This window comes from Giraffa tippelskirchi, chromosome 7, assembly GCF_054371585.1.
Source record: "Giraffa tippelskirchi isolate mGirTip1 chromosome 7, T2T-mGirTip1v1.2.pri, whole genome shotgun sequence".
NCBI classification, from domain to species: domain Eukaryota; kingdom Metazoa; phylum Chordata; class Mammalia; order Artiodactyla; family Giraffidae; genus Giraffa; species Giraffa tippelskirchi.
The window spans coordinates 148,510,013-148,537,258 of record NC_137281.1 but is presented as its reverse complement, the minus strand read 5'-3'; the positions used below and the strand labels follow the sequence as shown (position 1 = coordinate 148,537,258).

Sequence of the window (27,246 nt, the reverse complement as noted above, 5' to 3'; positions counted from 1 at the left end):
CAAGAGACCGCTGCGGCCGGTCCGGGCAGAGCCTGATTGTAGGGGCGGAAGGAACTACAACTTCCAGCATGCCCTGCGGCGCCTGTCTCGACCCTTGGTTCCCACCCCCACTCCAGCCCTCCCGCCCCCTCCTCGGGACTATCCCCTTCCTCCCCTTTTGTATGCTGCACAGCTTGTCTAGAAAGGCTGGACCAGCGGCGGCGAAGTCTGACGCTGACCTGAGAGGGAGGGCTCGGTGTGGAAGAGGTGAGGGTGTCCCAAACCCCTTGCGCTACTTATCTGGCCGAGTCCGGCCTCTCCGCATCCATATCCTTTCCCCTCGTTATCTGAGGCGTCTCTCGATCTCCTTGGCCTGACTGTTAACTCCAGTTCTGGCGATCCCTGGGCTTGCACTCGGGGTTGGGGCCGCGAGCCAGCCCAGACAACTGATTTTGAACAAGCATTTATTGTACCAAGGTTCTGGGCTCTGGCCTCTGCGGTGGATCCGTGTTTCCTGGACCCTTCGCCCACAGAGTCTTCCTAGTTTAATCCACATTTCCTTGTCTCAGTTCGTCACCTCACTTGTGTAGGCCTGGCTTTGAAAGATGATAAATGAGTCCGAATCTAACTTCTCAGAGCTGGTTTCTGCGGTGTCCTCAGGCGGGGAGCGTGTTGGTTGTAGATATTTTTTAGCCGAGTCGTTTTCCTTCCTTTGTCGTATTCCTGCTCTTCTCTCAGATCTACTGCCCTGTATGGTGGGATCTCAGTAAACAAGTGATAGGGACAAGCCTTTGAAGTGTTTTAAATCACTTGGAAGCACTTTTCTCAGCCCTCTTAAAATTGTACCTGATTGCTTTATAAATTTTAGAACCATTAAATCATTGTCTTTTTAATTTGCTGAGGAAGTATACGTTCTGACTAGCGCTAAAAGTACAGATTAGTGTCAAGCGTCCACTGCCTTTGAAAAGTTAAGATTCCAGAAATCCTCTGGTGGATTACAGGGTTTGTTAAGACCCATGCTATGCCTATCTGTAGATACTGTAGTAATGACCGGCCCTCAGTTTTCCCTAGAGTGATAAAAGGACCATGCAAATCAGAGTGGAAATGACCCAGGAGATAGAAAACCTGGATAGCAGCAGCTAGCTTTAGCTTAAAAACTTTGGTACTTAATCCTTTTGTGCCTCATTTCCCTCATCAGTGAAATGGAATCTGCTAGGCCTACTTTGTAGAGTTGTTCTGAGGCTTTATAAACTGGCCCCTGTACCGTGGACATTTACCTGCTCTGTGGACACCTTCAGTGTTTGTGATGGCTACTCAGAGTTTTTGTATCAAAATTTTAAACTTTAGGAATGCTTAGAAATATCTTTTAGCTTTTTCCAAGATATTGATTTATTAATAAAAATTAATACTAAACAAATTTTTGTGTCAGCACATGTGCTTTCCATGTGGTTCACTGGCTTCAGCCTCACAATAGTCTTACCAGGTGTGTTTCTGTTGTTAAGTCCCATATTTACAAATGGCAGAGATAGAAAGATGGTAAAAGATATCCTACACTAAAAGGAGCTAGCCTTTAGTATTTACTTTATACTGGGGACTTTTGTTAGCTCTTTCTTGACTCCTGTTTATTCTTCCCTGCAACCCTGTGAGGTTGCCTGTCACTTTCTCCAAGGCTTAGAAGTAAGATTATTTACCCCAGGTTGCTGAGAATTGGAGAGACTGACATTTGAATTCATCTGCCTGACTACAAAGCCTATGCTTATTGCAATATAAGGGATGATTTTTTTTTTTTTCTGCTAGCTTTTGTATTTGATTTTACTTACTGCATTAAGTATACAAAAGGATTTTTAAGCCATGTCTGGGTTCAGTAGAAATCAGTTAGTGATATCTGCCATGGGAGAGGATCAGATGGTAAAAAATTCTCAGCCTGCATTGCCATTCCCAGATCCCTTGACAACACACTGAGTGAGGGCAGAGTGTGTTAAGGGCCGTTGGGAGTCTCGGTGGGTCTGCCATGGTGAGTGTTTCTTAAGCTTCTATTGAGAAAGGTGCTATAGAAATAGAAAAAGCAAGTTCATTCTTTAGAATTGGACTCTCTGTAACCTTTGGAGTTATTTTTGGCACTGAAAAATTTGGTACCTGGTTCTTGGCTTAGATCAGTTTTCTCTCTAATCCAGTTGCCATGGATAGTTTAGTTTGTGATTCTAAGGCAAAACTTTTTTTCAGGGTGAAATCTAATTTTAGAATAGTTATGAGAGGGACTTGTCATGTTTTGACTGATTCTTTATAGACTTCCTTCTTTGGCCATGCCCTCACTTCCCAAATTTTGGCCAGTACTTGTTATTAAATTAGTCATGATTTGAAGTTGAAGTTACAAGCAGGCTAATTTAGCTTCCTTTAGTTGCTTACTTGCCTTCAAGAATTCAAGAAGCACATGTGAGAGTAAGACGTCTGTGAGTTTTTATTCTCTGCAGTATTCCCAGAGCCCAGAACAGGGCCTGAGAGGTGGCACAAAACAGATTGATGTTGAGTCCATGAATGTAATTACTATCTGTTTTGTTCATGCTTTGATTAACCTTGTGTATTCAGCAAAATTCATGATGCATTCTTGTAACACATGCCTGCTTTGTACTTTTACCTTTATACATACTTATACTGGGGCCTCCCCGGTGGCGCTAGTGGTAAAGAACCCACCTGCCAGTGCAGGAGACCTAAGAGACACAGGTTCGATTTCTGGGTTGGGGAGATCCCCTGGAGAGAGGCATGATAACCCACTCCAGTATTGTTGCCTGGAGAATCCCGTGGACAGAGGAGCCTGGTGGGCTACTGTCCATAGGGTCACAAAGAGTTGGACACAACTAAAGTGACTTAGCACGCATGAGAGTGTGTAAATTAGAAAAGGTATATGCTCTATACTCTGTTGTAGGGTCCTTCAGAGAGGGACAGTGTTTTGTACTTCAGATATCCTTACATAATAAAACACTTGACAGAGTGCCTGAGATAGTGTTGTGAACAAAGTAGCTGCTCTAGGAATGAATGACTATTTGTGGGTTATCAGACAATCAAAAGTGTGATTGGATTGGTTGGAGACCCAAGGATCTGATTTTATGTGGCCTCTTCAGTATTTTCTTCACCAGACACTTTTCATGCATCCCTGACTAGAGCAGGGAGTTGGTAGTCCAGGAACCCAAAGCTTTTGGAGCTCTTTTGAGGGGAATCCAGAAAGAGACATACAGTATATATCTCTCTTCCTCTCCCTCCAGATGAATCGGACAAAGGGTGATGAGGAGGAGTATTGGAATAGCTCCAAGTTCAAGGCTTTCACCTTTGATGACGAAGATGATGAGCTCTCACAGGTAAGTTTCCGTGAACAGTTGCTGAAGTTCTCACCCCCTTCCACTGTGTACCCTTTCCCTTGCATCCTCAGTAACCTGTCTCCATTAGGCTCAGCAGTGCTTTCAGTCAGATCTTTGGAAGACTCTTCATGGAGAAGAACCCTGGGAAAGGAGAGGAATTGTAAAAGCCAACTCTCTGCCCTGCTTCCTTTACGTTCTTAAGATGATTGATTTCTTTCAGTTGTTGTTTTTTTTTTTTGTTTTCAAGAACCCTAAGTCTTTTATCATGCGATGTAATTATTATTTTTGAAGGAGGAACTGGATTGGGAGTTTTGTCTTTATCGTGTCTGTTTGACAAATGGGGGAAACATTCATTTTTGGAGAGATGGATAAACTCCCTACAAAGCAAGTCAATACCAGAAATAGGATTAGAATTCAAAAGCGGCTTTGACTCGTCCTAACCTTTTGCCACTGGACTCCAGTGTTGGCTAAATAGCAGTTTCTTTTCTTGGCAAACGTCTAATGGGCTAGGCTTTCGATGGCAGAAAGATTAAAATGTTGGCCATTCTCAAGTCCAAGTTCCTCGGCCTTCTTGGCTGTTAGAGGGAGAGGTGAGAAGTGGTGACTGCCTGAGCACCCTGCCTGATGTCTGTCCGCAGTTAAAGGAATCCAAGCGGGCAGTGAATAGCCTTCGAGACTTCGTGGATGACGATGATGAAGATGACCTGGAGAGAGTCAGCTGGACCGGGGAACCTGTGGGAAGTAAGTACGAAAGGCCCTGGGAAGGGATTAATTATTCAGGGTTCTTAGCACTCATAAAGTCTCCTCAGTACTTGTCAGGATAGAGAACGAGGCTAAACTATTTTCAGATGAGCATACACCTGGAAATTTAACCCAGGAGAGGGTACTTGGGGAAATACGGCAGTAGTTTCCATACGGCTATCTAGGTCTGCTGTCCTAGGGCTAATGTTTGGCTGGCTATTTCAGACTTATTTGGGGTTCTCGTTAAAATTAGATTCCTGGGCTTTACTCAAGAGACTCTGCTTCAGTAGGTCTTGATGTTGGTTGTGGGGTGGCGGGTAGGGTGGGGTCTCAAATGACAATAAGCACTGCTAATGTTCTGATACGCAGTCATATTTGAGAATTGCTGACTTAAATGCTCACAACTGCCTGGCAGAACTGACTTCCTTAGCCACGAAGTCCCACTGCCTAATCGTTCTGTAATACCACTTAACACCTTTGCTGGGTCCATCTGATTTTTAAGCATAGTTTTAAAGGTTTTTTTTTTTTTTTTAATGGGAAATACTGTCACATGATTTAAAAAGCAAAAAGTATTCAAGGCGTACTGAGAAAAGTTTCCCTCCCACACTGTCATGCATCTACTTAGTTCTCAGGCCCTGCCTGCCCCAAAAAACAACCGCTGTTGTTTTGCTTCCTGTGTATTCATTTAGAGATCCTTTTTGCTTGTGGAACTACATATAGGAAAATGAACCCCCTTTTTTACACCAGCAGTGGCATACTTTATACCCTCGTCTTTTCACTAGATAATACAGCTTGAAGATCTTTCCAAGTTTTCTCTCTCCTCTCCCTTTTTAAAAATAGCAACATAGTATACACTGTATGGAATTCTCATAATTTATGTAACCAGTCCACTGTTGATGAGCATTAGTTTGTTTCCAATCTTCTGTTGTTTATATTGCTGTCAGTGACCTTGTGTTTTGCCCATATAAGAGTATCTGAAAGTTCCGTTCCTAGAGTGGAATTGCTGGCGGAGGGTATTTGCATCTGTGTTGGTTAGATGTTGCACCAATTGGCGTTCCCACCTAGCAGTGTCAGAGTGTTCTTTTTTCCCCCACAGCCTTGACAGCACAGGGTGTTCTCAAACTTTTGGGTCTTTGTCAATCTTATAGGAGGCAAGTGGTATCTCAGTGCGCTTTTTAAAAATACTTATTTATTTTCAGCTGCTCCGGGTCTTTGTTGCTGCGTGGGCTTTTCTCTAGCTGCAGTGAGGAGGGTCTACTTACTAATTGTGCACAGGCTTCTCATGGCGGTGGTTTCTCTTGTTGTAGTATGGGCTCTAGGTGCACGGTCTTCAGTAGCTGTGGCACGTGAGCTTAGTTCCTCCATGGCCTGTGGGATCTTGCCAGCCCTGGGATTGAACCTGTGTCCCCTTGCATTGGTAGGCAGATTCTTAATCACTGGACCTCCAGGGAAGTCCTAAGTGTACTTTTAATTTGTGTAATTCTCTTATTAAGAGTGAGGTTGAGCACCTTTTCATATGTTTAACAGCTACTTGTATTCCCTTTTCTTTGATCCATTGATTCATTTCCTTTGCCTGCTTTTTCTGTTGACTGGCCTATTTGATTCTGTTCTTTCTCCCTGCCCCAATATTTTAAGTCCATGTTGACAAGGGACCAGGGCTTCTGATAAAAAGTTTTAGAGTTTATTGGCATGTTGGATGTGGTGGCATTATTTTGGATGAGAATGACTGACCTACATCTTACTGTCTCGCAGGTATCTCTTGGTCCATCAAAGAGACTGCTGGTAATAGCGGGTCAAGCCATGAGCGTGAACAGCTGAAGAACCGAAACAGCTTCTCCACCTATGCACAACTACCCAAACCTGCTTCTACCTACTCTCTGAGCAGCTTTTTTAGAGGTAAGAGTGATGCTTAAAGGGACAGAGCCCTTTTCTTTTTTCTGAAAAACCACTAAGACTGTGATTTTCATTTACTCTGTAAGAAAAAGATACTGAAGTATAATAGTCTTTGGAGCTAGCCGTTAGGGATCAGAAAGGGGGAGAAATGAGGGAAATTCAGAGGGGTTGGACTGGGTTTCTAAAACATGATAAACAAAATTGACATTAACCTTGTGACACATACTGAAGAAATTTGTCTAGGTCAGAATTCCTCCCTACCCCTGTGCCTTTCTGTTGGGAAGCCTTGTGCACTGCTGGTGGGAATGTAAAATGGTACAGCCTGTATGTAGAAGATACCAGAAGACTGTGGAAGACAGTTCGGCAGTTTCTCAAAAAATTAAGCATAGAATTGCCATATGATCCAGCAGTCTATTTCTGGGTATATACCAAAAAGAATTCAAAGTAAGGGCCTAAACAGGTATTTATACACCATGATTCAAAGTAGCCAAAATATGGAAACAACCCAAATGTCCATTCACTGATGAATGAATGAACAAATTGTGGCATGTACATGCAATGGAATATTATGCGACCTTAAAAAGGATTAAAATTCAGATACATGCTACAACATGGATGAACCTTGAGGACATTATGCTGAGTGAATGAAGCCAGACATACAAGGATTCTGTGTGATTCCATTTCTATGAGATACCTAGAATAGTCAGGTAGATAAAGATAGAAAGTAGAATAGTGGTCACCAGGGAATGAGAGTAAGGAGGAAAGGCAGTTATTGTTCAGTGGGTACAGTCTCAGTTTGGGATGATCAGAAAGTTCTGGAGATAGATAGTAGTGATGATTGTACAGTGTGGATGTACTTACTACCACTGAACTGTATCCTCCTTAAAAATGGTGACGTTTATGTTAGGTGTATTTTACCACAATTAAAAGAAAAAGTCCCTCAGTGCCTTTTATTTCCATGGTACCTCAAATTTCTGAAGTTGAATAAAAGCTTTTTTAGGCCTTAAGTTCTCATATTTTCACAAAAAGGTTCTATATACACTGCGTCCTAAACTGAGTCTGGATGGCTCTGACTTTAACTGTCGGTCTTATGTGTTCTTTACCTTTAGGGAAAACTAGACCTGGAAGTTTCCAGTCCCTCTCTGATGGTAGGCATGGACTCTCTTCTCTTGATTACTGTGGGGGATGTTACTGATCTGGAGTACAGCCTGGGGAGTCATGGGGACAAGTGATAATTAGATGATGACACTTCTTCTGAATCTATCATCGTTATTAGAGGAATTTTCTGATGCTGAATAAGGAGGCTGAGACCATTCTGGCCGTGGGGTCAAAGGGTAGCATCTAGGGATGCTGTCTTTGGGTAGGAACTGAGATCTACTCGGGTTTCCCTACTTTGGGCCATAAAGATGCCTCAGGAGCCCACAAGTCAAGCAAAGGAAGCAGTGGAGGAAAGGAATGGCAGGAAGATGGTGTCCTTCTCAGTCCCTTGCCTGTTCTTTTGCAGCTCTGTCAGACACACCTGCCAAGAGCTATGCTCCAGAGGTGGGGAGACCCAAGGGGGAGTATAGGGTGAGTTATATCTTATGATGATCATGACACTGTACACAGTTTGACGTACTTTGACATTTGTTATCTTGCTTGATTTTCCCAAATCTTTGAGCAGGTATTATTTTAAACCCCTCTTAGAAATGAGAAAATTGGATCTCTAAACATTAGAGCTTGCCAGGAGTCTCACAGCTAGTTACATGGTAGAACTGGAACTCAAAATTTTTCGTTTCCGATTCAGCCTTGGCGTACTTGCCTTATCCATTATACTGACATTTTTTAGGTTGTGCTCTGAAACTTTTGATCGTCACTGTGGTCTAGAAGCTTGGTGGAGCTCATATTCACATGAAGCACATAAAAAAGCAAATTGACTGAAAAGGAAAAAGCAATATCATAAGGTCCAAAAAAAGAACATGTTTCTCTCTTTCCTTCTGTCAGCAAAACCATTAATTAGAGTCCCAAAATGGCCTCTACGGGCTGAAATTCTGAACCACTTACATGTCGGGCTGCCAGCTTTGTCAGTTGATCCGTTCCCTCTTTGATCCAACTCCTCCTGCCTGTATCATCTCTGTCCTGGTTGCTTAAGAAACTCAGGACCAGACCATCCTAGTTTTGTTTTTTTTCATCCATCTTCTTCCACAAAATACTTCCCCTCTAGGGGCTAAGACTGTAAGCATGAGGTAAGGAGCTGACGCACTGATAATTCTGAATTCTGATCCTTTAACTTCCTATAATTCATGCATTGCTCATATTCCAGGATTACAGCAACGACTGGAGCCCCAGTGACACAGTGCGGCGCCTCCGGAAGGGCAAGGTAAGGGCCCTGGGGAGAGAATTCTTGTGGAATTCGAATTTTTTTTTTTGGAAGCTGAGCAGCTTGGCCTTTATCTTTAGTTTTGTTAAATGAAATGATTTTCAGGAGGAAAATCATTCCACTAAGATGGCAATTTAGCTGCAAAATTTCTAATTCTCCAGGGTTTAGTGTTTTGATGGGGAAGTGGGAAAAGAGTGATGGATGAGAGGGAAAAGTAGTGCCTTTAAGAGTGAGAGCAATCTTTCATGTTTAGGTCTGTGATCCATTGTGAGTTAATACAAAATATATGGTATGAGGTAGAAATGGACGTTCATTTTTTTCCCATATAGTTTTCTGTTTGCTCCAACACTATTTGTTGAAAAGACTATCCATTTCTGCATTGATCACTTTGGTGCCTTTGTTGAAAATGAATTGACTGTATATATGTAGGTCTCTTTCTAGACTGTATTCTGGTTCACTGATTTTTTTTTTGTCTATCCTTATGCCATTACCAAGGCCTTGATTATTGTAGCTTTGTAGTTAATCTTGAAATCAAGTCATATAAGGTCCTCAACTTTATTCTTCTCTTCCAAAATTATTTCAGCCATTCTAGATCCTGTATATTTCCATATTAGCTTGTCAGCATTACAAAAAAGCTGCTGCCATTTTGACTGAGATTGCATTGAACCTGTATTTCAATTTTGGGAGAATTGATATCATAATAATTATTGGGTCAGAATGGATCATAGTAGAATAAGTGCTAAAACTATAAAGCTAGAAGAAAATTTAGGTGAAAGTCTTTGTGATCTTGAGTTAGGCAAAGACTTATTAACCAAGCATACAAAAACCATCAGACAAAAAAGGAAGATGGACTTTACCAAAATTAAGAAGTTTTGTTCTTTGAAAACACTGTTAAAAACATGAAAAGACCATTGCTGGGAGGAAATATTTGTAAAATACATTCTGTGAAGTGTTTTCTCCAGAATATGTATATATAAAATGATGAAGTATCTTCAGTAATAAGATAAGTGATCAAATTTAAAAATTGGCTCAAGATTTCACCAGTTATATCACCAAAAGCTGTGTGAATGGCCAATAAGCACATGAAAAGATGCCCAACGTTATCAGTTATCAGGAAAATGTGAATTAAAATTGAGATACCACTATATAGTCACTATAATGGCTAAGTGTAAAAATACTGATCATACTAAGCATTGGGAGCATGCAAAGCAACTGGAACTCTCATATGCTACAAACAGGAAGGTGAAGTGGTGAAACCACTTTGGAAAAGAGTCTGACAGTTTCTTACAAAATTAAACACACATTTAATTTAATCACTAATAGACATTTACAATTCAGGAGAAATGAAAATATGTTCATACAAAGACTTGTACACAAACGTTCATAGGAACTTTATTTATTATGACCCTTAAAGCAGGAATAACCTAAATATCTGCTAGTGTAGGAAGGATAAAAATTAAAAAAAAAAAAAATCCCTTGTCAGAATGGACAAGGGAAATTTTTGTGGTGATGGAAATGTTCTGTATCTTGATTGTGGTAGTTGTTAACATGGGATTATTTACTTGTCAAAACTCAGTGAATTATACACTTAGATAGGGTAGATTTTATATGATATAAATTGTGCCTCTTTAAAAAGAGAACAACTTGGGACTTCCCTGATGGTCCAGTGGTTGAGAATCCACCTGCTGATGCAGGAGATACGAGTTTGATCCCCGGTCTGGGAAGGTGCCACAACTAAGCCCGTGTGCCACAGCTACCGAGCCAGCGCTCTGGAGCCTCACTCCGCCACTGCTGCAGCCCGTGCCCTAGGGCCCGTGCTCCACAGCAGGAGAAGCCACTGCAGTGAGAAGCCTGCGCAATGCCATGAAGAGTAGCCCCCGCTTGCCACAACTGGAGAAAGCCTGCACGCAGCAACTGAGACCCAGGACGGCCAAAAATAAGTAAATAAGTTAATTAAAAAGAAATAAAAGCTGGCCTCAGATAGCCAGTCCCCTGCTGTCCCCTCCAGTGGACCCCAGGCGCATCCCCTGTGGTGTGGCAAACACCGCAGAGCCTCAGGAGTCCCCGTGCAGAGAGCCCTTCATCCTGGGACACAGGGTGTGGCCGGAAAGGTGGCCACCGCCTCGCCTGTCACGCACCACATGTTCCTGAGGAACCTCGTCCTAAACCATTTCTAGAGGACCTGCTTCTGGATCCGGCTTTCATATGTAGCAGAGCGGCTCCCTCACTGCGATCTATTGAAAATTGGCACTCAACACAAGGGTTTGGAAAAGCAACCAGCCAACCAAACAAAAACAGATTTTAAAAAAGGGGAAAAAAAAGAGGCAAACGAGAGCAAGTGAGATCACTGTTGACTTTGGCAAGCCTTCATCAGGACACTAGCATATTCTAGGGCATAAAGCTGAACTCAAGAGGGGGTGGTGGGAACCTCCTGGCTTATAGAGTGTGGGGGCTGCTGTGTAAAAGAAAGAGGCTCTCCTTGGGGACCAGCGTGTGTGCTCAGTCGTGTCTGACTCTTTGCGACCCCGTGGACTGCAGCACACCAGACTCCTCTGTCCGTGGAATTTTTCAGGCAAGAATACTGGAGCAGGTTGCTATTTCCTCCTCCAGGGGATCTTCCCGACCCACAGATCAAACCCATTTCTCTTGCATCTCCTGCATTGGCAGCTCAGTTCTTTACCACTAGTGCCACTTGGGAAGCCCCAGGTGGCTCAGCAGTAAAGAATCCGCCTGCAATACAGGAGATGTGGGTTTGATCCCTGGGTTAGGAAGATCCCTTGGAGAAAGAAATGGCAACTCACTTCAATGTTATTGTTTGGAAAATCCAATGGACAGAGGAGCCTGGCTGTCTGCAGTCCATGGGATCGCAAAGAGGCAGGCATTACTAAGCAACTGAGCATGCATGCATGCCTTGGGGATATTTCAGGTCATTCTCACTCTTCCTCAGTATCCAGTGACAAAGGAATATAGGAAATGGTCCTCTTCCTTGCACATCAGTTCTATTTTTATCTGGCAGGTCTGCTCACTGGAAAGGTTCCGCTCCTTACAGGACAAGATCCAGCTCCTAGAAGAAGCAGTAAGCATGCATGATGGAAACGTCATTACTGCAGTGAGTTGTGCCTTTTGTTGTTTTATTATGGCTTTCATCAGTTTCTGAAAGTCCAATCAGGATAGATTTTTTTTAAAAAATCTTTATTTATCTATTTGAAATATAGTTGATTCACAATGTTGTAGTTTTGGGTGTACAGCAGAGTGACTCAGTTATATGTATTAATATATATATATATATATATATTTCAGATTCTTTTTCCTTATAGGTTCTTATAAAATATTGAGTATAGTTTTCTGTGCTATGCAGTAGGTCCTTGTTGGTCAATGTCAAGTAGACATTAATCTTTAATCCTGGGTGTTCATTGGAAGGTCTGATGTTGAAGCTGAAACTCCAATACTTTGGCCATCTCATGCAAAGGGCTGACTCATTGGAAAAGACCCTAATGCTGGGTAGGATTGGGGGCGGGAGGAGAAGGGGACGAAACAGAGGATGAGATGGTTGGATGGTATCACCGACTCGATGGACATGGGTTTGGGTAGACTCCGGGAGTTGGTGTTGGACAGAGAGGCCTGGCGTGCTGCAATTCATGGGGTCGCAAAGAGTCGGACACGACTGAGCGACTGAACTGAATTGAACTGAGAGACACTGGATTTCCTCTTGAAGTAGAAGATTATCAGAAGTACATGTTCTCAAGGCTCAGTTGGCAGAACAAGTGTTGTGTGTGGCACTCTTGATTATGACCCAGAAGTGGTAGGTTGGCTACTTCGTGTCCTCAAAAATAATCTGAAGGCAGAGAGATGTGAGAGTACCCTCTCACAGAGGGAGGGAAGTGTCTTGCCATTAGGGGCAAGGGTGTGTGGACTCCCAAGACAGACCTCATTCCATATGTCCATCACCTGTCCTTTCATCACATAGAGAAACACTTTGTCTGGACCTGCCAAGGTTCCTGATGAGTTGCTGGCCTCGTTCCTAGTCGTCAGGTGCTCAGACAGGGCCTCGTGTTTGGAAGGTTACACAGGGTGATTCATTCTTGGTTCTCTTTTCCTCTAGGTTCTGATCTTCCTGAAGAGGACGCTGAGTAAAGGTGAGCGTGGTTTGAGGGAAATCTTCAGTCAGCAAGATGTCTGCTACACTTGAAAGGAGAGTGGTCTCGTGGCTTTAATACCAGAATTCACCAGCATCAGGTCTACTTTCAGGACAGCTTGGGGGGGCCTGAGACTTCCGAGTACACATCCCATCCCTGAGGGCAGTTGCTCCTCCGTTAAAGTGATAGCTACGGTAATTAAGAAGCCCCTCATTTACTGCACAGGCAGATGGCTGTGTTGGTTTGAGGAAGTGAAGGTCCACGCTCAGGGCCTGCTGGTTGGGTTGGTGAGAACTGAAAGCTAACACGAAGGCTTCGCCTTGCCCTGGGCCCTGGAGTGTTTGCTGGTGGGTTGAGACAGGGGTGGCCACCGTCGTAAACCATTCCTAGCTTCTGATGGACTTGGAGGAGATCCTGTTAAGAATGTGTGAGTCTGGGGGTGCTGATTTCCCATTGAGTCATAGGCTTTAACCTTTCCCCATCTAACTCCTTTCTTCCTGCTTACCAGAGATCCTCTTCCGAGAGCTGGAGGTGCGGCAGATTGCCCTGAGACATCTCATTCACTTCCTTAAGGAGATAGGTGATCAGAAGCTGCTTTTGGACCTCTTTAGGTAAGAACTGGTCGTCTGGTCTGTAAAGTTTGTGAAGTACTTAGTTCAGAGCACTCTGGGCGATACTACAAAGAGAGAGAAGACACTGCCCCTTTTTTCTGGAAATGCTTGTTAAACAAGATACAGTAAGGTGATGGGGGAGTTACCTGGGGGGAGTGGTTAGGACTCGGTGCTTTCATTGCCATGGACCCAGGTTCAGTCCCTGGTTGGGGAGCAGAGATCCCACAAGCCATGTGGCATGACTGAAAAGAGAGAAAGAAAAAAAGAAATGTGATGGGATAACTAATGTTGCACCACAACCTGTAATAAAGTGACCATGTAGCACGTGGTTAAGAAATCAGGCTCCAGAGTCAAGCACCTGTGTTGAATATTATCTCCATCGCTTAATTCATAGCATGACCTTGAACAAGTTCCTCAACCTCTCCAAGCACCAGTTTTCACGTTTGTAAAATGGAAGTAATGTTGCCTACTTCACAGGTCATTATGAAGGTGAAAGGAGTTCATGCGTGTAAAGCGCTCAGCATAATGCTTAGTCTGTGGTATTAATATTTATTAACTATTTTCTTACAAAAGACCGAGACTAAAGATGCCTTTATTACTTGCTCCCGGGTGATGCCAGTGAGAAGTGCAGTGGAAGAGCGGAAGAAGCAAATGCAATTTTCAATCAGGATATCTGAGGAGAACCTCATGGGAGTGATTAGGAATTGAGTGGGCCCTGTGGGACTGGGTCGGGTTCTGATGGGTAGAGGGCAAGAAGCAGGCATGTCTGCTGGGGGCCTGGAGAAGGGGGTGCGCAGTGGGGGCACCCTATCTCATTTCAGTTGTTAGGGACTTTTTCCCACTCTTAGCTTAAAACAGGTATATTATGTTCTTTCTTCAGTGTCAGGGCAGGGGTTGGAGCCTCTGTTTAGGCTGACGTGTGGCCCAAGGTAACTTTATTTACCCAGTGGCTTCTGCACAGTGATGAGCTTTCCTGAAGACTCAAGTGGGGAGAGCAGATCACATGGTCAGGGTCAAGATTAGAGATGGTCAGCCTGGAATTTGTAGAAACCGTGTTCAAGACGAGCTGTTCCCCCAACCCTTTCTTCCCTCCCTCCCTCCCTCCCTCTTTCCTTCCTTCCTTCTGTCCTAACCAACAAGGCTTTTTTTTTAAGCATCACCTCTATGCCAAAGTAGTGATGTTAATTATAGTGGTCCTTGCAGAATTAAAAAGGAATCAGATGACAAAAGTCGTTGTTCTCCAAGGCCTTACCACCTTTGGGGAGAGACAAAATGCATCGTATGCTGTACCTGAAAACAATAGGGCTTCCCTTGGGTCCAGTGGTTAAGAATCCACCTACCAATGCGGGGAACACAGGTTCCATCCCTGGTGTGGGAGGATCCCGTATACCATGGAGCAGCTAAGCCCGTGTGCCACAGCTGCTGAAGCCCTTACACCCAGAGCCTGTACTCCGCACCAGGAGAAGCCACTGCAGTGAGACGCCTGCGCACTGCAGCTAGAGAATAGCCCCCGCTCACCAGAACCGGGCAAAGCCTACCTGCGGCAGTGAAGACCCCTCAAAGCTAAAAATTAAATAAAAAAGAAAGCAACAGAGGAGGATAGTGTAAACAGTCTGTTTCCAAGACACTGACAGAGGAGAGTGTTTTCATCTTTAAAAAACCCAGAAGACTGCTGTGGGCTAAGGTTTCACGGAGGCTCTGAGCCTTTCTGTCAGACCTGTTGATGTTACAGAGTTACTAGCACCCACGATGTCTTCCAATCTGCTCTTGACTCAGCTCGGTAGATGGGGCACGTGTTCTCAAGGGGTTGCTGACGGTAGAGAGTTTGAGAAGAGAAGGGGCTTATCTTGCGTATGGAGGCAGATGAGTTCGGATGATGTTTCTCCTGGAACACTCATCCTGTTTTGTGAGGTTATACTGCCGCGCATCAATAGATAAAAACGCCCTGCTCCCTTCTGCTTCTCCCCAGGTTCCTAGATAGAGCAGAAGAGCTTGCGGTAAGTGTGGCTTCGTTTCAGTTGGGGACCTCTTTAAAAAGTCTAAGCCAAAACCCAGCCCACCACGCTGATTGACTATTTCCTTTCCTTTGGTATTGGTTATATCTGGGAGAGAGGGGCATCTGGGAAGCCTGAGAACAATCCAGATGATGTACTGTTTTGTGTCTCTTTATATGCTCTTTTGATTGGGCTTCTGAATAAATTTTTAAGAAAAATAACTGAAAACTGGCCTGGTCAATTTGGAATTTGTCTCTTAATTTCTAGTTGTTTTTAGTTCTTGATTTGTAGGAGCTTTGGGGTTTTGGCTTCTAATACTAAAGACAATATTGAAAGCCAACAGGGATAAGAAATCAGATACAGGTCATGAAGGAAGATCGGTCAAGCTTCTGGTAGGGCACCCAGTACACATTTTGGCTGAGAGCTCAATGACTAAGCGTTAAAGTTGATTTTGGACAGATTTTACCATTGTAGACGAAACTCTTGTAATATAAGAATGAAGCTGAAATTTTACCAAAAATGTAATTTTCTTATTTAAACTTCAATAATCTATTTTAAAGGTTTGACATTATCGTGTAAGGGTAAGGATTTCTCATTGCCATCAATGTCAGAATTGTTCTTTTAGTCACTGTACCACTCATTGGTGGTGATATATTTTTAAGCTTTGCACACCAGAAGATAATTCAGGAAAATGTTTTTCAGTAACATTTTGTAAAAGGAACTTGTACTTAATACTCAAGGTGTGGGAAAATCTCAAAACCTTTTATCTTAATCTCTTCAAAATGATTAGGAATCTGTAATACTCATTTTGAAAAGCTTTTTTGGTTCAAAACTATAAGGAATTTTCTTCAGATAGCATTCATATAGTTCATTGTTTTGAAGTTTGATTAATCAGTGAAAGAAAATATGTTTTGGGTAACTCATTTTTATCTAAAGCTTTCATATTTTCTTCATATTCTCTGTTCTGTTGGAATTGAAGGTGATTTATCATGCATGCTGTTATATATGAATTTGGAGTTTTCCAACCTTATAAACCTTGAAATTGGCAAACCCGATAGTCTGCTTTTAGTTTATCCTCACAGAATAGGATAATCTCCTAAGAAGAACTTTTTCTTGAAATTAGTGGCTATTGTACTGGATAATGCAGTTAGAGATAATAATTTTGAATCACTCTTCTCCCCCACCCCTCTGCCATCTATTCCCAGAAGAATCTCTGGTAATGAAGAGTTTAGCTTTCAAGCATGAAAAACCTACTGACAGAACTAACTCACCCTTCTGAGGAAAAGAAATAGCTCAAAGTTCTCTGTTTTTTGTAGCTGTCCCATTATCGAGAGCACTTAAACATTCAGGACCCTGAGAAACGAAAAGAATTTCTTAAGACATGCATTGGGTAAGTGGGGGAGAAATGTTTTTCACTATCAATACTGTTATACAGAACAATGAAGAGACTAAAAAAGGGTAGAATGGATAGATGGTTGCAGGGAGAGGCTAACAGTGGGTCATACAAACATGATTAAAGATCATCTCATTCAGTGGTTCCAAAAACTATTCCCCCATAGAGTTTTCACTGATTGGTGACAAGTTGAGAAAAATAAAGACAGTGTAGAGAGCTTTCTCCTAAAGCTAAATTTATTTAATTTGAAAGACTGCATTTTAATCAGAGATCCCCCACACACACACTTTTTGGTAGAAAAATGAGTTTTAAGTTTCTTGTGTGTGTGACCTAATGTATTAAAAGAAAAAATTGGCAACATCTTACTTATATATTGTTTTCAGTGTCGCCAGTGCTTGAAACCCCACAGTCCAAGAACTACTGATTCAGTTCAGCTTTTATCCAGAGTATAAGTCCCTGTGAAAACCAGACCCACATACTGTTCTTCCAGGGGTGGGGCACACATTGCTCTTGGAAGTGGCTTATTTCGTTGTTGGACAACCTTTATTACTGCAAATGCCTCCTTATATTGAGCTGAAACTTGCTTCCCTGTTTATCTTTCAAGACAGGTATAGAGTCCACCCAGTAGACCTTACTTGAGGTTCAGTGGTCACAGTTCTTTCAGTCATTCCTCAAGTGACATGATTGCCAGGTTTCGCATTTAGAAATTTATGTCAGTACAATCCTTACTTTTAACTTTAGCAGCTACTGAGCCAGTATGTCTTATGGCCTCTGGTAAACAAAGAGAGAAGTTAGAATACTGAGGTAACTGGAACCTTTTGCTGTCTTCTTTATTGCTTCTAAAAATTGGCTGTGGGCTCACACTTACCTGGGAGAGTGTAATTGAATTTCAGAATTCTTCTGGAGTGAGTGGAGTAAAGGAATAAGGCAGTACTTCCTGAAGGAAGGTCTGGGAACTAGGCGTTTAAAATCTGGCTTCTATTCCTGGCCTTACCCATTGACTTGCCAAGTGACTTTTAGGCAAGACACTGTTTGTCTGTCAACTTCTTCATGTGGAAGGATATAATGTAGTGTTAAAGATGGGACCCTTGACATCAAGTAGAACTCGTGAGATCTTTGCCAATCTACAGACATACTGCCATGCTCTGTAACTTGAGTTTTACCTTATTACTCTGCATTAAAAAATGGCCAACATGTCAGTGCTCCTGAAAGACAGTTCAGCATTGACATTAGGCAGTGACCGGAACCACCGAGCCTCCCCGGGATGTGGATGATGGGCAGTTGGCTAGGCCCACTCATTGGCTGAGTGACGCGTTCATCAGTCATCGCACTGCCCACAACGAGGGGATTCCGCCTCACTCCTCAGCAGAATCACTAGTGACTATATGTATTTCGTGGACTTGAAGGCTCCCTGTCTAAGTGGCAAAACCTTAAGTATAAAATCCCGGCCAGAGGTCACCTCTATCTCCCACTTTCTCTGCCCTTCAGGGACGCTCTAAAGGGAACTGAGGTCAGAATTGTGAAGCCCCGTGAGCATCTTACACTTAGAGTGGTGGCCTGGACTAGGTGGGCGTGCTTCTTGTTTGAGTAGAGAATGAGGTGCTAACCTTCTTGCCCTCTCTCCCAGTTTGCCATTTTCAGCAGAAGATTCTGCACACATACAAGACCATTACACACTCCTGGAACGGCAGATCATTATCGAGGTTAGAATCCTTGTCTCTGTTCTTCCTGCTTCAGTGCCAAAGCTCTGTACCATTCAGCAGCTAGACTTCCGCTGTGCCCACGTGTGTCATTTCCGGTTACCCTTTCTAAGAGTCTTTCATTTTCTTTCTCTGCATGGTGGCCTTCCCTCCATTGTCTCCAGGCATCTTTTCTTTTCTCAGTTGCTGTTAATCTGGAACTATTTCCTCTTCATCCCAGAGCTCTGTTTCATCACTACTTCTCTGGTCTTCCTCCATCCAACTTAGATCATCATTTTCTGGATCTGAAGCTCCTCGGGCCATCCTCGGCAGTTTCTTTCTTTTTCTCTTCTTCGCCTCTTTTCTAGGGTAGGAAACACATCCGCTCTAGTATTACCGGCTTCTCTCCTGCCTCCACTCCACGGACACCGTTCTTTTTTTTCTCTTGGTTCACTCCACCACAGGCCAACGATCGGCATCTAGAATCAGCGGGACAGACTGAGGTCTTCCGGAAGCACCCGCGCAAAGCGTCCATCCTCAACATGCCGTTGGTGACGACGCTCTTCTACTCCTGCTTCTACCACTACACGGAGGCTGAGGTGCGGGCCACACGTTCTCACTGAACAGGGGCATCCTTCAGAGCCTGTGTTTCAGCGTATTCTGTTTACAGTGGGTGCACATCATTCTTGGCAGTCCACCTAGAAAGCGTTCCAAGAGGAGAAAAGAGGTCTGTAGGGGTTCGCATGGCTTCCAATGAGCTGGCCTGCCCCAGAACACATCTGCCTGACCAGTGCTGGTGCTGTAAGCGTCTCTGGTCAGAGGCCCAGAGTTTCAGATGGATTCCCACGGGGTAGAGAAGAGCAGCAGAGGGTAGTTACCTGTGCATACTTAAAAAAATTGTTTTGAAGAGGTGCAACTTTAATGACCCCATAGGTGGACATGATCGTAACAATCATAGGATTAGCAAAAAATTGGGAAATACTTTATACCTGTTAATCTAGTGCTCTTAAGCTGGATGGTGATGTCCAGTTAGACCTGATAGAGCTTTTCTCTTAAATTAATTTCCAGGTTTAAATGGTTACAGAGTGAAATGTAGACTGTCTAGCTAGCGGACAAGAAAACAGGAGATTGGTGGTATTTGAGAGAGTCAGTAACACCAAGATTCCTTCTCCACTTTCATCCTAGGGGACATTCAGCAGCCCAGTCAACCTGAAGAAGACATTTAAGGTAGATATAAATTCGTCAGTGTTTAGTAAAAGTAGTATCAGAATCACTCTGTGGAGTGGATGTTGCTTTGTAACCCTGTGCAGTAAGTCCCTTGACATTCAGGGTTCAGGGGAGAATGGAGTGAGTCTGTGGGAAATGAGGGAAGCCCTTAACTGAATAGCCTACAGCAGTGCTGGGCCTTGGAGACCTGAGAGGTTTGTGGATTGTAAGGGGCAGAGTCAATACCAGGGAATATTTTTGCCTGTCTTTCCAGAACTCTCAAGCCCCTCCCCTGATGCATTTCTGCTTCTCTTAATTTCCCCGGGCCTCTGCTTTCAGATCCCAGACAAACAGTACGTGCTGACAGCGCTGGCTGCTCGCGCCAAGCTCCGGGCCTGGCATGACGTCGATGCCCTGTTTACCACCAAGGTGGGTGCCCTGGGGCTGTTGGCGCTCCGGTGGAGATGCTGTCTTGCCATCCCACGCCTCCTGGGAGACTCAGGTTCCAGCTACTGGTTGACATTTTTCCTTCAACATTTTATTTTCTAAAATTTCAGACCTAAAGAAAACCGAAAGAATAATTAACAGTCTTCACCTACTTCACGAACTTATTCACTTTTTTGCCACGTTTGCTTTCTCTTGTTCTATATGTGTTTTTCTTTTGCTGAAACATTTGAAAGTAAACTGCAGGCATCACAATACCTTAACTACTTAAGCATTGTCCTCATTTGTAACCATAGTATTATTATTCTCGAGAAATTTAACATTAACATAAGAATATTATCAGGGAGTTCAAGAAGTGGGGGACACATGTATACCTGTGACCGATTCATGTTGATGTATGGCAGAAGCCATCACAATATTATAATTATCCTCTAATTAAAAAAAAAGAATATTGTAATACACATAAATTGATTAGCTCTTTAGAGCTGTTTTTTGTTTGTTTTTGTTTGCTGTCCAGATCGTCAGGGATCTTGCATTCCATTCGGTTGTCATGTCTCCGTTGGTTTGCAGTTTAAATATCCATTTTTCCATTATGGGTTTGACAAGTTTTTGTTTTCTTCCTTTGTTAGTTAATTAGAAACACTAACTATGAAAGCAGTACATGGCTGTGTCAAAATCAAACCCGCTGTGAAGTGAGAGGGTAAAAAGTGAAGTTCTCTTCAACTGTCCACCTCCTTTCTCAGTCCCTTCCTCAAGGCAAGCACTGTGAGAAGTTTGACTCGTAGCTTTCCAGACCTTTCCTCATGAATTTACAAATAAACATTTATATAAATATAAAGATGTAAAGGGTAGGATTAGTCTACCCAGAGAATTTCATACTATCAATGCAAGTATTGTTAAGGAAATTGCCTATTTCATTTAGCTGTATTTCAGACTTTTCTGCATTTGTGCCTATTCAAGCTAAGAACTTATAATACCTCTGACTCTTTTCCACCCTCCTGAGTTCCTTGACTTTTCTGAAACTCATCTCTCTTCATTTCTCTTTCCCCCACCTCCCATTCATCCACTCTCACCTCCATGTTATGCTAGTCCTACCACAAAACATAGACTAGCCCAGAGTGTGTTAAATTTGTCTGACCTGCCCACGCCCACCCCGTCTTCCTTTTTCAGAACTGGCTGGGCTACACCAAGAAGAGAGCACCCATTGGCTTCCATCGGGTTGTGGAAATTTTGCACAAGAACAGTGCCCCTGTCCAGGTAATGGCTCCCAGAGAGAGTCGGGTACAGGGCCTTCTAGGAGACCTGACTTTCAGCCTCTTACTGCTCAGCAATGGGAAACTTGACCTCTCTGGTCTTATCTTAAAGGCAACATAATGGCTGTACTGCACCTTGACCTAGAAAAGGGCAGGGAAGGAAGTTCTGCTCAGCCTTTAGAAGTATGATCCCAGACCACCCCCTCTGAGGAGTGTCCACTGTTCAGCCAGAGGGAGACACACTACTCAAATGATACAGGAGAACTTAACGAGAAAGGCCATCAAGGAACAGGGGGTGCAGCATGGGGTCAGACCCAGGGCACACCTGTTGCTGGCACAGGGATCTGGCTCCAAGATGAGGAGGAGTGGGCCCTTCCCTTCCTTCCCGGGAGAACGTGGATTACTGCAGAAAGTCTGCCTCATTGCCCATTGCAGGCCTAGTCCTGTGGTTCGTGATGGGAATTGTAGATAGCAGGCACTGACTCTTTGCTTTCTTCAGGATTTTTTCCCTACCTTTCAGAGCTCTGGGTTTAATACGGCTGGGAATCATTAATCAGAAGTACTTGTTTTCACAGATATTACAGGAATATGTCAATCTGGTGGAAGATGTGGACACAAAGTTGAACTTAGCCACCAAGTTCAAGTGTCATGATGTCGTCATTGATGTGAGTCCCTCAGAAATGAGAGCCCTGACTTAGACCTCAGTGGACAGTGGGAGGCTTCAGTCTCAGGTCCTAGAGCCTGAAGTGCTAATGTCAGTTTCCACTCGGTGCGTAGCGTGGTCTGGCAAGAGTTAGTTTGGAGACCAGCTCTCCTATACGATTTGCCCAGTCCTCTGACTGGGTTCTCTCTGCTTTTATAAATTTGTTGCACTCAGAGAATTCATAGAACTAAATCGAGCCATGTAACCTCTGCAGACGTCTCTTCAGTGTGAAGTTCAGAGGGTGCACTGTCATCCCACCGCAGCTCCCTGGCTTCTCTCAGAACCTCGGCTCAGAGTGGGAGAGACAGAAGGAAAGAGGCCCTTCTAGAGAGGGCTGACCGGAGGTTTTTACTGTCATCTCTTTTGGTGACAGACTTGCCGGGACCTGAAGGATCGTCAGCAGTTGCTCGCGTACCGGAGCAAGGTGGATAAAGGCTCTGCCGAGGAGGAGAAGATTGATGCCCTCCTCAACAGCTCGGTGAGTGGCCGCGGCTTGCCCTCCACCGGGCTCAGGAGACAGTTCTCAGAGGAGCGTCGAGCACATACTCCCAAGGCCTGGATGGGATTGCTGTCGGCCCAGCCTGTGGATGTCTTCTTGATAAGGGTCTCCTATGGGCCTACAGGGCAGAAGCTCTGGTTAGGACGGCAGAAGTCACTCCTGAGACGTGTGATGACTCAGGGTGGTCTGGGGACCAGGGCTGACACTGGTTGTGGTGCATTGATCGTTGTTAAACTTACCAGGTAAGAAGGACTAACCACTGGAAGTTAGAAACAAAGGTTAAAGAATCAGAATATTCAAACTGGAGCGTTTTTCTGGGGCTGGATGTGACCTCCCTATTGGAAGAGAGAAGTAGGTGAAGTAGATTTTAGCTACTTTTTTTTTTTTCAATTAATTAATTCATTTTAATTGGAGGATAATTACTTTACAACATGGTGATGGTTTTTGCCATACATCAACATGAATCGGCCACAGGTGTACATGTGTCCCCTGATTTTTAGCTCCTCGGGGAACACAGCTGCCTCCTCTCTCATAGCATGGAATTGCTGAGCTTATTGTTAACGTGGAGCTTTGGTCCCAGTTAGGTGTTTTGGAATCTACCCCAAGCTGAAGCTAGTCAATCTTTGAGTCTCTGTCCTGAGGCGGACAGAAGCAGATAAGCGCCCTAAATCAGGCCTGTAAGGTACAGAATAGGTGTTTAATCCGTCTCTGAATAAATGAACTCCTCTCCCCCACGTTAATTTTTTTTTCTCAGCCTGCCGGCTCCATCCGTCTTTTCCTTACATTACCTACCAGGGGTCCTTGTTTTATTGAATTCTGTCTGCCCATCTGTAGGGATCCGTGAAAACTGATCATTGTTTTTTCCCCCAGCAAATTCGATGGAAGAATTAAGTGGCATCAGCTCCCTTGCAGCCTGCCTCATTTCTTCCTTTCCTGCCTGTGAAAGTAGAGAGTGCTCTTCTTGGGAGAGTTACAGCATCACATCCCTTGGGCCCATCGTCAGCAGGCAGTGCCTGCTACCCGTGGGACAGAGACCAGCGTGTGGGCACCGACAGCCTCAGACCGGTCTTCTGTCCAGGGACTGCCACCGCAGGGCCAAGATCTAAAGCTTTGCCTCACGAGAGAGACTCTTCACCTGGTGCTCACATGAAGGTGGGAATTAATTTCTAGATTGGGCCCATATTGGGCAAGATGGCTCTTGGTCCGCAGAAAGTGACTGCTCCAGAAAGGAGGTCTCCTAGACCGAGAGGTACAGATGTCATCGGCGGCCACTCCACTCCCCTCTGTTCATTGTAACCTTGGACTTGGTGCTGGACACTGGCATCTGCTCTGCAGGAGGTCAGCACAGAACCAGGATGGCTGTCTCCCCAGTTGGGAGGGCCGCCCGCCTTGCCACACCTGTTGGAGGCACCCTCATCCCGGACTGTACAGAGTCTGCCACCTCATGGCAGAGCCGGCCCGCCCCCCTCTGCTGCCTGGTCTTCCCTTTACAGACAAACTGTGGTTCCTCTCTCCCTGCACCCCGGGGAGCCTGGTGCGGGAGATGAGGGCACCCTCCTTCCCGTTCCTCCTCCTCCCACCCAGGCCCCCCACCTTCCATGAGTCAGCAGGGCTGGGGCGCGCTCTCCCTTTCTGCACACACGTCCTCATGTCACTAGGAGCTTCCGCAAGTTTCACCGAGGCTGACCTCAGCAGCATTTCTGGGAGGCTACAAGAGGGAGGTTTTGGTTTCATGGTCGGTTTTTGAGAGGATACTCTGTAATGCCTGTGTCTTGTATTCCTGTACCAACGTGAGCCTTTCTTCTCTGTAACTGACCTGGGTTTCCCAGACACGCCTAAACGCCTAATAAAGCCATTTCTTCCTTGGCGCCTTCTCTTTCCCTCCCGGTTATTTTGTGCAGAACCATGAAATCATTGCCCTGTCTCTTGGGACCGCTATAACCCTGCCTGGGTGACTGCATATATCGGCCTGTTAACACCTCAGGTTATGGAGTAACAGTGCTTATGGCAAAGTAGGGCCATGTGCTTAACAGAGGGAACGCGGCTGAAGACCCAGCCTCTTGTCCCAGCTCTGCCACTGACAAGCTGTGTGGTGCTGGGCGAGTCCCTTTCTTTCCGGCCTCATTGTCTTCATCTGTGAGAGGAAGGCACGATTCTCTCAGGGCTTGTGGAAGTCTGTGCTCCCCACTCTGTGGGGAGTGGGGGAATTGGTAGGGGGAAAAGACGACGCTGATACAGAGACAGCAGGCTTTCAGGCAACGTGGTGCTCCCCAGGGGGCAGTTTTGCCCCCCGGGAGACGTATGTCAGCATCTGGAGACACTTCTTGCTGCCGCAACTGGAGGGAGCCACTGGCGTCTAGTGGATAGAGGCCAGGGATGCCACTGAGGAGCCTGCAGGGCACAAGCAGCTCCTTACAGCACAGAATTAACCTGCCCCCAAAGTCAGCAGTGCCAATGAGGAGGAAGCCTGCTCTTGGGATCAGACTCCATCTTGGGGCCCTCCACTTTGCATCTGCTTCTTCACGTTGCATTTCCAGGTAACCTCATGTTTGGTGCCCTTCCTGATCAACCCACTTTTTAAAAAAATTTTACTTATTTCTTATTTTTGGCCTTGCTGGGTCTTCATTGCTGCAAGGGGGCTTTCTGTAGTAGTGGCAAGCGGGGGCTACTCGAGTTGTGGTGCATGAACTTCTCGTGGCGGTGGCTTTTCTCTGTTGCAGAGCACAGGCTCTAGGGCATGCAGTCGTGGTGCATCGGCCTAGGTGCCCCATGGTATGTGGGATCTTCCTGGACCAGGGGATGAACCTGTGTCCCCTGCATTGGCAGGTGGATTCTTAACCACTGGACCACCAGGGAAGTCCCCCAACCCTCTGCTGTTGAAGAAAGTGAAGCAAAAGTGAAAGTCACTCAGTCGTGTCTGACTCTTTGCGACCCCATGGAATTCTCCAGGCCAGAATACTGGAGTGGGTAGCCATTCCCCTTTCCAGGGGATCTTTCCAACCCAGGGATCTAACCCAGGTCTCCCACATTGCAGGCAGATTCTTTACCAGCTGAGCCACCAGGGAAGCCCAAGAAGACTGGAGTGGGTAGTCTATCCCATCTCCAGCGGATCTTTCCTACCCAGGAATCGAACCGGGGTCTCCTACATTGCAGGCAGATTCTTTTCCAACTGAGCTCTCAGGGAAGCCCTGCTGTTGAAGAAATGGAAGTTTAATTTGCTAAATTGTGCTGAAAGGAATTCCCTGGCGGTCCAGCGGTTAGGAATGCACACTTTCAGTGCCGAGATCCCAGGTTCAATACTTGGTTGGGGAACAAAGATCCCGCAGGCTGTGAGGTACAGCAAAAAACAACAACAAAAATCATGCTGAAGTTATTGGCTGATCTTCAAACAGACACTGGTAACTTAACTAGCATATGAGGACTCATTCAGAGAGGCAGAACCTCTAGGAGTATATAGTCCACCTGTCTGTCTAATCTCCACGTGGAATTCATTACATGGTCTTGACCTTGCTCAAGTAATGGCAGCTGGTTAAAGAGTCTGAAAGGTTGTCTTGTCTGGGGTTACAGCTGGCAATCCGAAGGGCAGGTGATGTGGAAGGGAAGGTGGATAAAAAGGGAGGGAGGAGGAGCCAGAGCCCATGCATGGACTGAAACCCCTGCCAGTTCTCACCCCCTCCAACCTGATGAAGTGGGTGAACTGCAGGGGCAGCTCGCTGGTGACCTTTGTCATGCAGCTGAACACACGTGTGGCCCAGGAGTGTGAGAAGTGGCAGGAGGATCTGGGGAAGGTATAGCAGTCCCCCTAGGGACAGCGCCACCCCCAGCCTCGTCCACCTTCAGTCCTGCAGGGAAAGCTCTCTGGTGGCACACCCTAACTGGAAACACACACAGGGCGAAGGATACCAGAAAATGTAGTTCTGCCTAGCCACCTGCATGGGTTACAAAGCCACAACCAGCAGATCCCCGTTTTCAAGAACGTGTGAGTAAAGGATGGATCTCGAATCCAATGCTGGTACAAATCAACCCGTGCCTTGTGCTGAGCTGGGAGGTTTTGAGCTTCTCTTCCCTTTGGATCAGGAAACATCACTTATGACATTCAAGTGGCTCACCCAATGTTATGGTGGCTCAGCGGTAAAGAATCTGCCTGCAGGGTAGGAGCCACAGGAGATGTGGGTTTGATCCCTGGGTCAGGGAAGATCCACTGGAGGAGGGCATGGCAACCCACTCCAGTATTCTTGCCTGCTGCTGCTGCTAAGTCGCTTCAGTCATGTCTGACTCTGTGCGACCCCATAGACGGCAGCCCTCCAGGCTCCCCCGTCCTTGGGATTCTCCAGGCAAGAATACTGGAGTGGGTTGCCATTTCCTTCTCCAATGCATGCATGCATGCTAAGTCGCTTCAGTCGTGCTCAACTCTATCTGACCCCATGGACAGCAGCCCACCAGGCTCCTTCATCCACAGGATTCTCCAGGCAAGAACACTGGAGTTGGTTGCCATTTCCTTCTCCTGTATTCTTGCCTAAAGAATCCTATGGACAGAGGAGCTTGGTGGGCTACAGTCCATGGGGTTGCAAAGAGTCAGACACAATTGAAGCGGCTTAGCACTCACCACAACCCACTGTTATGGTCTAAGGAAGGATTTCTTAGACTTGAGACCTTGTTTGCTCTTCACCTCAAGTGCTGGAGACTTTGCTTTTAAAGAGATTAAGAGCAAAGTGACCTAAGAGCCCTCCTAGAAAAGGGATTAGAGAAGCCAGATATTAAAGGTTGAATTTTGTATGATTCCATTCATGTGAAATCAAGCCTGAATATTCATTGGAAGGGCTGGTGCTGAAGCTGAAGCTCCAATACTTTGACCTCCTGATGTGAAGAGCTGACTCATTGGAAAAGACCCTGATGCTGGGAAAGATTGAAGGCAAAAGGAGAAGGGGGCAACAGAGGATGGGATGGTTGGGTGGCATCACTGACTCAATGGACGTGAGTTTAAATGAGCAAACTCCTGGAGA

At 45.1% G+C, this 27,246-nt stretch overlaps 1 protein-coding gene across 4 annotated transcripts; it reads left to right on the top strand.

Annotated features, from left to right (window-relative positions):
- Window positions 1-159: 159 nt before the first annotated feature.
- VIPAS39 (VPS33B interacting protein, apical-basolateral polarity regulator, spe-39 homolog) lies at window positions 160-24,111 on the top strand. 4 transcript variants are annotated; one of them, XM_081510550.1, is made up of 20 exons: window positions 160-246; window positions 3,240-3,332; window positions 3,971-4,073; window positions 5,826-5,969; window positions 7,076-7,114; window positions 7,471-7,535; window positions 8,269-8,325; window positions 11,375-11,434; window positions 12,428-12,461; window positions 12,970-13,072; window positions 15,042-15,069; window positions 16,383-16,456; window positions 18,087-18,162; window positions 18,603-18,737; window positions 19,324-19,365; window positions 19,684-19,773; window positions 20,959-21,045; window positions 21,617-21,706; window positions 22,118-22,222; window positions 23,114-24,111. In XM_081510550.1, exons 2-20 carry the CDS (start codon window positions 3,240-3,242, stop codon window positions 23,132-23,134), a joined length of 1,446 nt encoding a protein of 481 aa, XP_081366676.1. In that variant the 5' UTR covers window positions 160-246; the 3' UTR covers window positions 23,135-24,111. The 4 variants fall into 4 exon arrangements, with proteins under 4 accessions (XP_081366676.1, XP_081366673.1, XP_081366674.1 ...); XM_081510547.1 differs by having other exon boundaries at window positions 11,342-11,434; XM_081510548.1 differs by lacking the exon at window positions 7,076-7,114 and having other exon boundaries at window positions 5,826-5,975; window positions 7,429-7,535.
- The last annotated feature ends 3,135 nt before the right edge of the window (window positions 24,112-27,246 follow it).